The 16,410-nt window shown below is 38.9% G+C and overlaps 1 protein-coding gene across 3 annotated transcripts; it reads left to right on the forward strand.

Annotated features, from left to right (window-relative positions):
- Positions 1-803: 803 nt before the first annotated feature.
- HSPA4L_1 (Heat shock 70 kDa protein 4L) lies at positions 804-16,111 on the forward strand (the record flags this gene model as incomplete). Of its 3 annotated transcripts, XM_012938787.3 has the most annotated exons (9): positions 1,014-1,126; positions 1,157-1,355; positions 1,392-1,614; positions 1,647-1,882; positions 1,916-2,287; positions 3,530-4,216; positions 6,021-6,338; positions 11,042-11,239; positions 13,262-16,111. In XM_012938787.3, 9 exons carry the CDS (start codon positions 1,014-1,016, stop codon positions 13,457-13,459), a joined length of 2,544 nt encoding a protein of 847 aa, XP_012794241.2. In that variant the 3' UTR covers positions 13,460-16,111. The 3 variants fall into 3 exon arrangements, with proteins under 3 accessions (XP_051068893.1, XP_051068894.1, XP_012794241.2); XM_051212965.1 differs by having other exon boundaries at positions 973-1,126; positions 1,157-2,287; XM_051212964.1 differs by having other exon boundaries at positions 804-1,126; positions 1,157-2,287; positions 3,530-16,111.
- Between the last annotated feature and the right edge of the window lie 299 nt (positions 16,112-16,410).

Here is a 16,410-nt window from a genome sequence, read left to right on the forward strand (position 1 = left end):
TGATGTTGAGCACGGCGTTACCACACGTGATCTGGTGCGGATGCCTGACCTAGCGCCTTCAGCTAGATGAGTCCACTAAAACATATGGTCAGCATCCAATGTCGAAAACTTAGTGCTATATATTTTGGGGATTTATTTATCGCTACACAAACAAGCAAGATGACTGTGTGGAACAACATTTGCATGAACAGGCAGAGAAACATGATGTTTCTATTTTTAACATTGCTTACAGTTGTCATCGCTGTCCTGTTACTCCTATGTTTTGGCCGAACACAGCATTTAGTAGATTTTTATCACGTGGTTCAACTGAGAAAGGTCTGAAGAGGCATATATTGAATATTTTGTCCTTAGAGTTCATAAGCTAAGCAACATCATCGAATGACATTTCAAAAGTAATAGTCGATGTCCTCAATCGATACGAAACGAGTTTTTCTAAGTCCCTCTCGCTGTCCAGCCCAAAGGATAAACCTCTTCTTTCTGGTTTCATAGGCACTAATCCAGGGAATCTCACCCTTGCATATTCGAAAGTCCCCTCTAACGAAGTATAAACCGACCTAAAAAAACAGCCCATTCGTCAATATGAATCCCACCCACCAAGTGAAATCAAAAAACAGAAGCGAGGAGGTTCGACGATATATTTGATAGGCTATCAATATATCGAGGATCGTCTGATCTAATCTGGCTAGCGATTGCAGGGGGTGTTGAGCACGGCGTTCTCACTCGTGATCTGGTATGGATGCATGACCGTGCGCCTTCAGCCAGGTGAGTCCATTAAAACTAATGTGGTCAGCATTCAATGTCGAAAATTTACAGAGCTGTTTATTTGGGGATTTATTTACCGCTACATGCTCAAACACATACTGGTATATGAATCAATTCTGCATAAAAATGTTGGTTCACGCGAAAACTCAATTCGACAGTTTGTTTAACTAGGTAGAACACAATAGAACCACCTTCTAGACTTCGAAGCGCGATAACTTCTGTTTTGCCTTACCCTGCTTGTTTGTTGTGTCATGGCTGTGTCAGTTGTTGGTTTCGATATTGGCTCTTTGACTTCCTACATTGGTGTCGCTAGAGGTGGCGGAGTCGAAGTGATTACAAACGAGTATAGTGAGAGGGCTACACCGTAAGTCTACTGTGTTGTTGATCTTTTCAGAACATGTGTTGCTTTTTCCGGGGAATTAGTCCTTGTGGGAACAGCTGCCAAGTTACAACAAGTTATGAATATCCAGAATACTTTTACAAGCTTTACTCGGCTGCTCGGAAAGTGTCTGTCAGACTCCTCAGTTGTGAACGAAAGAAAGTTCATAACCCATCAAGTTGAATCAACTCGTGATGGTCGCATCACACTTTCGGTAAGTCTTTTCATTTAGCGGTTTCAGTTTGTCGAGGCTTTTCTGAAAGGCCAAAAAACTCCTTTTGCCCCTGAGCAAATTTTGGCAATTCAAATGAATAAACTTAAGGAAATTGCAGAGACTACTATTGGTTCTAAAGTGGTCGATGTTGTTGTCAATGTTCCTACTTACTACACAGATGCCGAACGAAGATCTGTATTAGATGCCACAAAAGTGGCAGGATTAAACTGTGTGAAGCTAGTGAATGATATAACCGCGAGTAAGTTCTGCTTGGATTCCTAATCTCGTAAGTTGGTACCGCGTACGGGTTTTACCACACCGACTTACCACCAGCTGATCAACAGCCGAAAATAGTGGCATTTGTCAGTGTTGGTTATAGTACTACGCAAGTTGGTATTTGCAGTTTCAACACAGGCAAGATGAAAGTCCTTGCAACTACGTGTGATGCTTTTCTTGGTGGTCGGGATTTTGACGAAAGGCTTTTCAACAAATTCGCTAGTGAATTTCAGCAACAGTACAAACTAAAGGTAAGTTTGTGTTAGGTTGTTTCACTTTTGCAGGGTTCACTATCATCAAAAGCGACTATAAGGTTGCTTCAGGAATGTGAAAAGCTCAAGAAGTCAATGAGTGCTAATTCCTCAGAGTTACCAATCAACGTCGAGTCCCTAGCAGAAGACCGAGATTTAGCGAATAAGATGAAGCGGACTGATTTCGAAGAATTGTGCTCGGATCTCTTGCAGCGATTTCAAATGTTGTTTACAAAATGTCTTGATGTGGCTAAGTTGAAGACGGAAGATGTACACTCAGTGGAACTTATTGGTGGTAGTTCACGTATACCCATGATAAAGAACGTTGTCGCATCTGTCTTCAAACAAGAAGGCAAGACTAGCTTAAATGCCGATGAAGCTGTCGCTCGTGGATGTGCATTCCAGGTATGTCTTGTTTCAAAGTAATTTCAAACGAGTTCTATAGTTATGATTAATTCATTTAATGACGGTTCTCCAAGTATTCATCGCAAATATATTTGAATTTGTTATTTGCATGTTTTGCAGTTTGTACCTGGGACCACGAAGTTTTAGGAATCCCACAGTCTAAAATGTTTTAGAAAATGCAAAAACTGGTTTGTAACAATATTGTTTGTTAATTCATAACGATTGTGCTGATCGCATAGACTTACGGGTCCCAGATACTTGTCTAATTTATTCATGTTTGCTTTCGCTTTCTACTGGCTGGTCTAACTTCTCGAGTTAGTCGTAAATTATTAACACCAGTCTTTCCTCACATACCAGCTGATTTAGGTGATTCGATCGGTCCATCTAAAAAGTTTTACTAAACTTGTCTTAAAAATTATCCACAATTTCAGTAGCAATTCCCAATCACTGATGCTACGCTATCACTTAATAACTGCTTACGGAAGGAACACCAATACAAACAAACTTAGTAGGGCTGTTGACTCGCATAAAGTCATTATTTAGAAACAGCTTATTAAAGCGTAGATTGGCAAGATCTTATCCACACCTAGGTCTCACCAACCACTGTCCAAGCAAGAGGATGAGTTCAAATAATTAACTCAAGCCAAACCTGAAGCAAATTGTTTCCAAGTAATTTATTCCAATATCACTTTATATTCGAGAATACAGTTTGTCAACCTCCGTTAAACAAAACTGCATACTCCAAGTCAGCAAATTTCCAGGTTAGGAAACTGAGAAATTGGACTATTTTGGCGGTAATTAAAAGTATGTAGTGACTTAATCACCATGTAGTATCGACCATCTTATTTGTAATTTACTTTCTATTGGATATTTAACTAGTTTGATTCTGAATGTAAGTAGTGATGTGACCTAAAACATCAAGCAGTTGAACTCAGTATAGTGCGTTTGAACTCATTAACTGTTGTCTCAAATAGACAAGAAGTGCTAATACCTCATTTGTTGCATCGAAAACTCCATAAACCACGTATGTATACCAGTGGTGTTCTGTAGCAGACCGTCGTACCTAAATCCACTTTGATAAGAACCTACTATATGAAGTGTATTATTTGGAAATTCTGTATTTTTTTAATCAGTAAATAAAGGCATTTAACAATCCAATTAGCCTCTATCTAAGGTGATCAAAACCTAAAGACTTTTGGAAGGTCCTGTGCTTTAAACGTGGTTTTAATCTTTACATTATAGGCAGCTATCTGCTCCCCAGCTTTCAAGGTAAAAGACTTCACTGTCATTGAACAATGTCTGTATCCTATTATAATACAATTTGATCAAGAGGAAGGTAGCGAACAATGCATGCAAACTGAAGAAATTGATGGTACATTAACGACACAAGGCAAAAATATGTGCATCGAAGTTTTTCCTTTTCTCCATCCTATTCCTTCTTCACGTCAGATTGTCCTTTTACGACATGGTGTTTTTACTTTGGAAGCTCGGTACGCGAATAAAGATAGCTTACCAAACCAAAATATTGTCATTGGGACTTTCAGAATAGGAGACGCTTCTCAAGTATTCACAGAGCCTCGTAAAATCAAGCTTAAAATGCGTATGAATACCCATGGTATTTTCAATATTTCACAAGCACAATTAATCGAAGAGTATGAAAAGGAAGTTGAAGTTAGTGTTTCTGAGGACAATCCTGTAGTTGATGGACCTCCAAACTCCGAACAGGAAGTAACCACAGCTAGCAATGGAGATACTGAGAGTCAGAATCCCCCGGTGGATTCCAACCAAACAAACATGCAAGATTCTACTTCACCAAAAAAGAAGACAGTAATGAAAAAGAAAAAATTCACGAAGTATCATGATTTGAGCATTGAAGTTAGTAATATGCAGTTCACTACAAAACAACTCAATGAGTTTTGTGAAATTGGGGTATGTTACACGTTTTCTCGCGTCTAATTTTGTCGCATATGTATCACTAGGTCTCCCTGGGTAAAACTAGAGAGTTCTAAGTTACAAAGATCCTTGTAAATTATAGGTCTTTGGTTCTTGTATTCGTCTTTTCACAACTTGTTAAATAATTTTTAAAGTCTATTTCATATCTTGCACGGCGTACTTGGTAAAAGAATGCGAATCGGTAACCAAATCGACATATTCACAGGGCTTTGACTCACTTTTTGTTATAAGAGCTCACAACTAACCGAAAGCATAAATTAAATATTTCAAATGCGCAGTTTATGTGTATAAACTATGATAATCACTTCGTTTTATTTATTTATTAAACATATAAACATTCGTACAAGGAGGCGCCAAGTAGATATGCGCCACATAAATCATTCCATTCGTGTGGGCTGTGATACTGCCCGTGTGCCTAAACCGGAGCAGGTGGTTTTCTTAGCGGGCCACACCCCGAGCCTTTGACCTAACGGTCTAATCCACAAGATAGTGGAGCGCAACGTCAGGAGATGCAATCGTGGTAGCCATTGACCAGAAACTGGTTCATACGGCATTTGTTCCTTCAGAATTCTGGAGCCTATGTGCACCATTTGTTTGGAATAAGGGTTTCCAAACAATCCTAGGTGGACACCTGATATCCGTCAACCAGGTTAAGGCGCTGGACATTCGCATTTCGTCCTCTCAATTTTGTAAACAACACCCCAACCGCGAGAAAGCATTGGGTTGGACTTCCCTGACAGTGGCTGTATACGCGTGGCCATGTGAGAGCGAACTTCCCCTACCCCCTGTCGTACCAGGGTATTTGGGGGCTTTAAAGTTCAAAATATCTGGGAATGCAAACTGAAAAAAGTTCTCAAAAATATATGTCTAATTACCCTTGGTTTGCTTAGGGATTGTTATTTTTCAGAATTCATTAAATGTACCATTGAATTTCTGTTATTGCATTTAAAAATTTATATACTTATGACAGTATTTTCGTTCATTTTTGGAATGTTCTTCAAACCTACAGTCTGATCTGGCTTTTTGTAGTCATAACATCTATCTTTTTCATACTAGATTGAGTTTGCTGCTACCAAGAGCTGTCTTAGTTTAAGCTTTAAGCATTCAGATAGTATTTGTCTGGCTGTATAAATTTGTATGTAAATAATTCTCACCAAATTGGACTTAGTGAATTTGAAATTTTTTAATAGCAACCAATGAAAGATATTAGCACTAAGTCCCTCTCCTTATTTTCATGTGCTGACTCATCACCACGGTTTTATTTCCCTATGTTTTAAACATTCTTAGATAGTGTGTGTGATTGTGGTTAATCTGATGATATACGGAATCTGTACTTTAATGGTACCCATTATCCAGCTGACCCCCCAGATGGATAGATTAAGCTTAGCAACAACTGACCATCACTTCATTTGTCTCATTCAGACATGTTAAGGGACCACCAACACTTTTTAAGGCTAACTTTTACTTCTATAACAGACTAAAATTCTCTTATTGATATTCTTCTAGTGTTGTCCCGATCACTACAAAACTACTCAAGCTCTGTGAATAGTTCAACCTTGTGACAAAACCACAAGTTGTGTATCACGATTTTCTATCATCCATCAAACTAAAACAAGTAAATATTAGTATTTCCTAAAAATTTTCTTAAAATGGGTTCGCTAAAATGAAAATGAGCCCCGGACAAGTGTTCGAGTCTTACGGTTAATAGTAATTTGTATACACTGAAAATATATGCCATGTTTGCGAATTTTGCATGACATCTCATTTTTGTCTTTAATAGGCTAATCTCATTCAACAGGACAAACTGGAACGAGAACGAGTCAATTCCAAAAATGCAGTTGAGGAGTATGTTTATGAAATGCGGTCTAAACTTCAAGGACCATTAAATCCGTTCGCTTCACCTGCTGAGTCAGAATCACTACTTCAGTTATTAGATATGACAGAAGAGTGGTTGTATGGTGACGGTGAGAGTTTAAAACGTCACGTTTATGTAGAAAAGCTCGCCGAGTTAAGGAGCAAGGGAGATCCAATCGTCCATCGAGCGAACGAACATCTTAATCGTCCTTTAGCCGTTGACAACTTCAATCGATCACTTGTGGTGAGTTATCTCATTAGCGTGTATACGCTACACTGTAATCCATTCATTAAACCTGCTGCGTCTAACATTATATGAGTTTAAACTACAGGATTAGCCAAATCTAGTCATCTCAAAAATAATGTTCTGAATCCCATTCTATCTGGTTTAAATGTCTCTCTGGTGCCTTCACCCTCAATGCAGTCTAGTCCTTTGATACCTGTATAAATCACTAACTAACAGTATTTGTCACGTTTGCATAAAATTATGTGATGACTAAAATCCCACCAAATTTAGTGGCTATGTAAATTAGTAATCAAGCACGCTTATTATTTCAATCACCCAGGTTAGCTCAGATTTAGATGCAACCCAATCCTGAAGCAAGATTTTGCATTTCGAGGGGGAGAATCGCATCCCGAACATGCTTGCATTGTTGCGTAGAGTGGTCAGAAGACTGCATTTTGTCAGCGTCTTCACCAAATAGAACTGTCATCGGCATATTCTAGGTCAACAAGTGGATCTCCCGGTAAAAGTTCAACTCCTGGAAATTTAAATGAGGAAAGTGTTATCTCTGGAAGCACGTCAACGAATAAGTTAAACAAGAATTTAGAGTCGACAGCCTTGACAAACACCACTTTATATAATCAATCCTGATGACAGTTCGCCATAAGCTCTCACTCGGCCGGTTGTGTTTGAGTAGAACCTTTTTAGGGTTATTGTACTTCTTTGGTACTCCTTTCAGAGACAAACGCTGTTTACGATCAAGAGTCAAATGCCGACATAAGATCGAGAAATACTACGATTGTGGGGCGTCTGAATGTCTGTGTTCTAGAGCCTGACGTAGTGTGAATATCTGGTTTATACAACCACGTGCAAGTCAGAAACCAGCCTGTTCACGAGCCTTAGTTAGGCGTCGAAGTATTATTGAGGCTACTATTTTAGACACTATATTAGTCAGACTGATTCCTGTGTGATTGTCACAAGAGGACTTTTGTCCTTTCTTATAGACTGACACAATCAGTGATTGAGACCAGCCAGATGGGGTTACGTCCAGTTCCCAAATTCTACCCTAGACCTCAGTTAATCTCACTGCTAATACTGAACCACCATCCTTAAAACTCAGGAGTAAACCTGTCAGGGCTTGCTGCTCTCCCTCGCTTCAGATTTCCTATGGCTTTTTCAACTTCGTAAAGAGACGGAGGACCTACATTAACTTGCCATTCAGGTTGTGACTGGAGATCGTGGTAAACCGAAGTGTGGCTGAAGGTCAGTTGAACTGATCCCTAAAGTGTTCTGCCCATCGATCCAATCTCCTGGATTGAGGATGTATAATGTGTCCATCTTTTTCTGAGAGTGTTTCGCTAACAGTCGGTTTCCTTAACATGTCTGAACAGCTGTCTGCTGTTACCTATTGCCTCTGCCTTTTCCATCTGTCTTGCTTTCGCTACCCACCACTGTTTACGATCATTGCGTAGGCTTCTTGTCAGCTTGCGCTTAAGCTGACTCCGCTCTTCATTATGTTCAGAGCCAGATGGAATGAGTTTTCGAGCATCTATCAGTGCGGTAGATGCTGCTGAGATCCAGTGTTTCTCTCTAACTTAGTGGTTTACCTTACTAGCATATATCACTGCTGTTTTCACAGCTTTTCGGATATCATTCTGTGCTGCCTCGGGGTGGGCATCACTTACATGGTTGCCTAGCTTTTTCTATTTGTTCCTCAAATATATTCTTAGCTTGGCTATCATTAAGTAGAGAATCCTAAGAGGTTTTTCTGCAGCGTCTTTCCTACGTCCAGTAAGTCACAGACATACGCGCTCTCACTAGAGCATTATTTGAATCTAAGCAGTCTTCTATCAAGCCCCTCCATCGGTGACTGATAGAGATGTAGTCTAGTTGGGTCCAGCGTTGGGACGGATTCTGGGGTCGTCATGTCAAAAGATGTTCTTTCTTATGCTTAAAGTTAGCATTTGCAAGATAGAGGCGGTTATCTGAGCATAGCTGCAACAGACGGTCGCCATTATCTGTTCTTTGAGCCACGACGCCATAAAATCCACCCGGGTGTCTTTTCTCTCAGTTTACCTACTTGAGCAATAAAGTCACCAGCCATTATTACTGCACCAGAGCGCCCAACCTTTTGGAGGTCAGAAAGCTTTCTGTGAAACACATCTTTCATCTCATCTGAGTTGCCGTCAGTCGGAAAGTAGGCAGAGACGACAAGTGTCTCTATCTTTCCGAGTCCTTACTGTTCCGTCTAGTCGGAGAGCGCGCAAGCGACTGTCTGCTGGGATCTAGTCTAAGAGAGCTAGTTCTGCCCTTGGACACAATACTACACCTACACCAGCTAGGCCACAGGAAGCAGCATCAGGGCTTCCAGATATACGAAACGTTTATCGAGATGGTTCTTTATTTTGATACAGTGAGGTCAAACGAATGACGCTACTCGAATCCTGTATGCGCGTTTCGGGGACGCAGCATACATCGATGACCCGAGATTCTAAAGTCCTAGCTAAGAAAACCTGTTGTTCTATTTGGCAGTGTTCAGACGTTAAAAGCTCCTACATGTAGTTTAGAGCGTGGTTTCAAGAGACCAGGAATAACGTTCCGCGTACTCGAATCGTTTGCTCTAGCGGTGCGTGTTATGACCTTAGTGTCTGGCTTTTCTATCACGCGAATTATCCACCAATCAGAATACGACTTATGCAAATTTTCACACTATGCCAACCAACCGGTATGAGCAGTCTAGCGTCCTTATTGGTCCTATGTCCTCCAAGCCCGTCCACTAGAGTCCAGAACACAACACCAGCTTCAGCAATATGAATCGAATCGTTTATTTCAGACATACTCGGTTTATATATCAATCAGACAGACCACAACGTACCATAAAATAGAAAATAACGTGTGTACACAATAAAGCCAAAAAGTGGCTGTGAATGTGGGAGGCAGTAGTCAATAAAATGAACATAGCTTAAGAACCGTAAATAGTACAATAATAAATTATAGGTCAAAATAAAGCTTATAATAAGGGGGATATAAATATACATAATGTAATTATTGAGTAGTTATACAATAAGAGTATTTATAGAATACTAGTCCATTAATAGTCCTCAGAAGTTACCCGTAATTTAATCTTCACTTGGATATAACAGTGCGAGGTGATAAAGGGACATGAGAAGGGTTAGTCGTGGAGATAAGAGAGTTATTAGGAGGTGTAGGAAAGATCTGAATGTGACCAACTTGGTCTCGTGTGCTGTTACAGGTATGAGGGCTGATATCACTTCCCGGCTACCCACACCGTGGAAGGGTATTTTTTGAGGGGCCTGGAAAAAGTGAATTAATGTTGGTCTTAACGACCTGGGAGCGTGACCGCGGAGCCCAAGGGACAGTTGCTTGAGGCCGGCCGCTCGCGGCCTTTTTATGGAAGGTTTCAAACGTGTTATCTCCGTTCTTTAAAGGGCCTTATCACCGGAGACGGAGATCCGTGAGTTGGGAAATTTTTAGGGTCGAACTTTTTAAACCCTACCCTTCCTTGTGAGAAGGCAGCATCGCTGCAGATGCTAGTTGTTCAAGGGAAACACCTTACTGCTGTCACACTTCTCTACAGTCAACAGTACGACTTCGCCCCCAGACCTTGAGTTGCTTCTTTTAGTCTTACCTTTCTCTAATCGACATACTTGGTATGGTAGAACCTACAGGAACATATGTTCCAACCAATGTAGCTCGGGTTGGTCATCACAATAGACAAGCCCGACCACCACGTAATGTAGCAGCTACGGTCGAGTATATCCCAAGATGGTTAAGGATAAATGCCAAATTTATCTTATACGAGTCCGTATTTTGGTAAAAGTAAACGACCAAGATTATCACTGCTGTTGGTATTTTGTCGCTCAATCTCTTTCTGGTGATTTGAGTTTGCTTTCGTCACTTCCGCCAAAATAGCGTGTGAAGTGCTTTTTCATCTATATTCAAAGGAATCGTTCAGCTAAAAATCGTAACAAATATTATTTGCTTTTTAACTAATGACACATGATATCAGTCAGCTTGATTATAAAGGAAGTAAGTTAATAGAAGGTTGTTTACCGAAAACTAATGTTCGGCTTGATAATCGCTGTAGAACTTTGTATTGTCCAAACAGGTTCTCAAAATCGTATATGACGAAATAGATTGTAACACAGCAACCTAATTAAAACTCTAGAATCCTAGGACTTTATTTCAGCTTGTGATAGCTGCAGGTGCTCAAGTCTATAAAATCACTTTTATAATGTATTTTTATTTAACTGTATTAAATCTAAATTCTTTCATGCAAATGGTATCATTGGTTCTGTTAATTCAAACAAGTGGCATCAAAAAGATTTTCGAAATCTACTAAGGTAGACCATGGTAACCATATTTCGCAGACTAAGCTAAACATTATGGCTAGCTCACTAACCTACAAAGTACTTGACGGTACATTTTTTGTCGTGATAAAATCCAACGTCTTAATGAAAATCTTATTCCACTCAGTATTTATTCAAAATGTAAGAAATATATTTAATCTTATAACGGTACATAGTTATGAAAATCCTTCCTGGTCTTTACCAAAACCACACATTGTTTATCTGTTTCCATCATAGTCAACATACTTAAGTGTTAGCAAAAGTATGATATACTTGTAACTGTATAGTATTTGAAATCTGTTCTTTTGGTTGTCTCAGTTGGAAAATTTTCCTATGTTTGACTTTGTTGTACAGCGTATAAGGAAAGTGCTAGACAGTATTGCAGCTGGAGAACCAACTTATGACCACTTAACACAGGCGCAGGTTAATCAGCTGGAAGATATGATAGTACAGTATGAGACCTGGTTGAACCAGCAAATGATGCAACAAAATCCTAGACCACAAACTTCAGATCCTGTAGTTAAAGTTACAGATATCGTATCTCAACAGCAAGTAAGTAGTATGCAATTTCCTAATTTTTCCAGGTTATTTATTTATTTAGACACAAATATTGGTACAAGGAGACACCAAATTATATATATATATACGCCACAGAAATCATTCGGTTTTTGTGAGGGTTGAAATATTCCATGTCTCGAATAAACATGTTAATATTATTGTAAGGATTCGTTGCGGTATCATCTACTAGTTTTGATTCTTTTTCAGAATAGCGTTTCACTATCAGTCTGTTGAAATTCATTAAGTCCGTAGTAGACAAAGATCCCTGGATGCATGCAACGTCTAGGATAAAATTATAAATCAACAGGTTCTAGCAAACTATTGTTTCGCGAAATGGTTAAATATTTATTATAACGTAGTGATCAATTTTTAATTAATTCAAATGTGTATTCTTTCAATACACCAAACTTTACATTATTAAGGCAAGGAAGAAATCTAGCAACCTTTAATACCATTTAGGTTTCTTAAGGCCCACTGGAATAGAACTCCAGAGTTTTCACTACTAGTTTATGTTTTCCGATTCAACACATTTGAGTGTCGCAATATCCGGTATATGGTCTGAAGCGCGTCACCTCTGGCGTAGGCGAAATATCCGCTTGCTAACCAAAAGGCGAGCTGACGGTGCAAAATTTCTCTCCGTCCTACTTTATATGTATTTTGGGACCACCGAGTCAGCAATGCCTGATTACTGGATAGAGATGGCAAGTCGGTTGTCGAGGTAGTAAGTCTTTACCAGCTGATTTATTGGGACATATGTTACGTATATCCAACCAATACCCACCCCGACGAGCGACGCCGTTTGGCATAGGAGTAGGCTAGAAAAAATCTAGGGTTGGCCAACCCAAAATATGACGTCAGTCCATGGAATCATTGACAGTTAGACTAAGCCATGTTAATAGTTGTAAACTACTTCGTCGGGGTCCACGTGCTTATCGTAACCAGCGATTAGACTGAATCACATGAGTCGAAATCGTTTACAATGACGCAGGCACATCCATTCATTGTTTCTTCCTAGACTCTAGGCTTCTGATCTCCATGAAATTTATCTCACTAATTCATATTTTCGTGGATCGTATCTGTGATACTTAATCTTTTATATTACCACTAATACTGTTACTAAATCTACAACTCTTAGATTTTTCATAACAGTTTCATTCCTCTCTGTGCTAATCGGATATGGTAACTTGAACTGATGTACATACGTACTAGGTTCTACGTTGCGACTGACTTATATGAAGAAAGATGAAGATTCAGACAGAAAGGAGTTATTAGCCTAGAGCATGACACAAATGTGCTTTGAAACAAGTCATATTGAATTAACATGACGAGATAAAAAATAACGAAATAGATCTTCATAATGTAATAACAACGATAAGAGAAAAGACTAAACCTTATAAATCTGGTTCGAAATGAGTAGTTGATAAACAATAAAAAATCAAATGTTTCTGCAAGTTTATGGGTAATCCATACTTCTAATTTCTTTATCCCGCTGAAGGATACCTCTTTAAGGAACTGGTTTAGTGTTAACATTTTTTCGACCTTGGAACATGGATTTTGCTTAGTTACTAAGTTCAGGTTTATATTCTTGAATTTATCCCATTTTGTGCACCTATCTGATTATTAAAACTAAAGTGAATCGGAGGTTGGACAAGGTACTAATGTTTTAACTGACACTATCCTCCAAAAATGCCCTATTGTCCGTACAACCAATAGCACTGTGGTATATGCTACTTATGTCGTATGTAGCACCAATCGGAAGTGGAAGGCATACGAGCAAAAGATTAAGAAGATTCAATTGAAGAGGACAGAAAGTAACTTTAATAACAACAGAATTGGAAGATTGGTTTTCATAGTTTACAAAAGCAGGTAACAGCTACCTACGTCATATAACTCACGTAACGAGTTAGCCATTGTTCAGAGTGTGTAACATCGTAATTAAATTATAGTTCTACTGTTAACAGAATTACTTTTAATATTTTTACCATTTAAACCCAGTTTTTCTCATTTATCTTTTAGGCCATGGAATCAGTGTGTCATCCAATTATCAATACTCCAAAGCCTCCAACGGCGTCTCACACAAATAATACTCCAGACCTTAACTCTCAAAATTCTGGACAGTCCAACGATGTGAATAATCCAAACACAAATTCTAACCCCGGAACAAATCATTCCAAAAAGGGTGCTGATGATGAACAAAATATGGACTTAGATTGATGGGAGATATGACTTATTTCTTTGAAATCTTATAATGTTTCATTCAGCATTTTGTCCAATTCTTCATTGTTTGACTTTTGTTATGACTTTCTAAGTGGGTTCTGTATTATAAAGCGTTACCGAGCGGCTTCTCACTCCTCATCGGCATGAATGTGAATGGTAGGACAAAAAGTCTAGAGAATTTTCTAGACTTTCACTTTAATGCAATGCCCCGAAGAGTTTTTGAACGTTCCCCGCTTGAAGTCTCCTGATGGTCTCAGTGTTCTCTTTTAGCCAGAGCACTTCATTCGGGACAATTGTCTAGATGTATCCCATTTCCGCCCTCTGATATGTTGGATATATACGTTTGGTCAATACTGGTTTATTCGTAAAGTAGTTCTGCCACTAACTTCCTCCTTTATGTCATTCGAGTACTTAGTTCGCTATGTCGTAACGTTCTCTGGGTTATATGGCCGTTTACTACGAATATTCAAACTTATTAGTGGGAAATCATATTTGAATTAATCTCAGCAATTTAAATAATCCGAACGTTTCGTCCAGCAAACCCTGAGGAAGTCTACTGGATGAGTTCTTGGGGTTGTTTAAATTTCAATCGGTGAGATTATTTCAAATATAATTTTTACAGGTAATGTCTTCTCTACACTTGGCGCCCAATTTTCACCGAAATATTCTTCCTAATATTAACGAATACTCGTATAGAATGTTCAAACTGTCGATGTTGAGTCCTCGGTCGACTATCTGTAGGAGAAATTCCGCTTTGGATTTTACTATGTTTTGTGAAAGTGAGACTGGGCGACGTCCATTCGTCTTACGGGGCTTCTAAGTATATGTCCTGAATACAACTAATATTAAGTAAACTGTCTTCATTTGATTGGATGTAAATTCAATAAGTAGAGTTACGTCACTGCACTTAAGCGGCCCATGGCGACTAATGGCCATTGAACGACTGGTAGTACGTTTACGTCAGTTTTTGACAATAGAAACATTTAAAATCCAATCTAGACCTAGACATGATGTCACAGTAGTGGATTTATCTTGTCAATTAACAGGTGAAAGCCTCGGTCGTAACTTGATCAGGTTGAGCATGCAGCTTCTACTACTGTCAAGTCATATGTATACGCATAGTACGACGGGAACACCAACCTAGTGTAATGGGATATCCTGAGTGATATAGTCTGTTTGGTTACAGCGACTGAATTAGATTCGACGTCAGCTACCATGCCTTTATTCAAACTAACCCTACTCTACGAACTCCCGGTTCTGTTCATTTAGTCAGTTTGACCATTTAAACTTTACTACCAAATAATGAACATAGGCTCGGCAACAATTTTTAAAAAATCAAATTTCCGTGTGTTGTAACGCTGGATGGTCATTCATGTATAAAGCTCGGTTACATTTTGTTTTAGACTGATCTTGTTCGGTTTTAAGTGCGTTGGGGCTGCATCTCGCCCCATTAGGTTATAGTGTCTCCAAATCAGCCGTAGGTCATATTGTATCTTTAGTTTACTGGTCCAGTATATTCTAGATTTGGAAGGCGATCCAGGTAGTCGCTAAACACTTAGGAATAAAGCAAGAAGAAATATCGCAGCAGAATAACATGGGTTCTCCATCTACTTACAACCCGAAACCGAAGTATCATTCAGCTACAACGTAGGACCAGGCACATATATACATCGGTCCAAGTTGTCATACCTCATTAACACAACAAGATGGACACTGGATTCATAAAAGTAGTTAGTTCAGAGGTGGTAATATATAAAAGAAAGATTGCAATAAGGATATTTTACAGGAAGAAAGATTTAGTACATAGAAAGAAAAGTATGAAGCGGTTTTGATCTCTTAGTTTAGTAGAAGACAGAGTGCAAACACCGACTCCATTTTCACTCAGTCTCCAACCATTGGTTACGGTAGTCACGCGGACCCAAACTAAATAGTCTGCATCTACCAACATGGCTCAGACTAGAAGTTAGTGACTTCAAGCACTGATGCCACGTTTTGGTTTGGTCGCCGCTAACTTTCTCCCAACACCGGTTAGCATTGCATGTCGTGGTGATCGGTGTTCAGGCATACGTAACACGTGGCCCAACCATCTCAGTCGATGAAGATTCGCAACCTCATCAATCAGTAAGACGAAATAACTTTACATACTTGACGTCAGAAACGTGAAATGAACTGAGTTAAAGTGTGGAAATAGAATAAAGCAAAGAGACCATAATACAGAAGAGCTAAAATTGTCCCGACGTCCACTTTTTTGTTGGTCATTTGCTCGACAGTTCGGATAATGAATTTAAAGTATATAAGCTTTGCCAAAGCTGTTGCAACAAAATGATTTAAGCCGAATCCACATGTCCAGAAGGGCAGTTATAAATCTTGTTTTATCCTGGTGACCTAATTTTTGTGAGATTATTACGCGAGGTTTTTTTTCCATGAACTGTAATCAAAACTAATATCTTCACACTTCTGAGCTTTACTCAACTAGTCTGTATTGTGTAGTCTACCTTCTGTTTCGAGAAGAGAAATATTTTTGTTTTCTTACTCTCCTAGAATATTCATATGTTTAACCTTTCAATGAGCAAATAATTTTATTCTGTATCATGGTCTCTTTGTTTTATTCCATCTCCACACTTTAACTCAGTTCATTCAATACGTTCCTGACGTCGTATGTAAATTTGTTTCGTTTTACTGAATAATATACTTTGGATTTAAGTTGCGATATTTGTTCTTTCTTTATTTCAGTTTATAAGCGGAAAAAGTTGTATAAACGCTTTCATACAGCGGCTAACCAAAATTACAGTGATGACGTTTACTAGAACTTTCTTTGATTTGAATGGTTTGGTAGAAATAATTCATCAGTTTAAAATACTAGTGATCCCAGTCTGTCGTAAACGAAATGAAAACGATGTAGTTGGTGAAACTAGGATGTGATTGGCCACTGAGTGTGGATAGACAGG

The sequence above is a fragment of the Schistosoma haematobium genome, chromosome 3 (genome assembly GCF_000699445.3).
Source record: "Schistosoma haematobium chromosome 3, whole genome shotgun sequence".
Classification (NCBI taxonomy): Eukaryota; Metazoa; Platyhelminthes; class Trematoda; order Strigeidida; family Schistosomatidae; genus Schistosoma; species Schistosoma haematobium.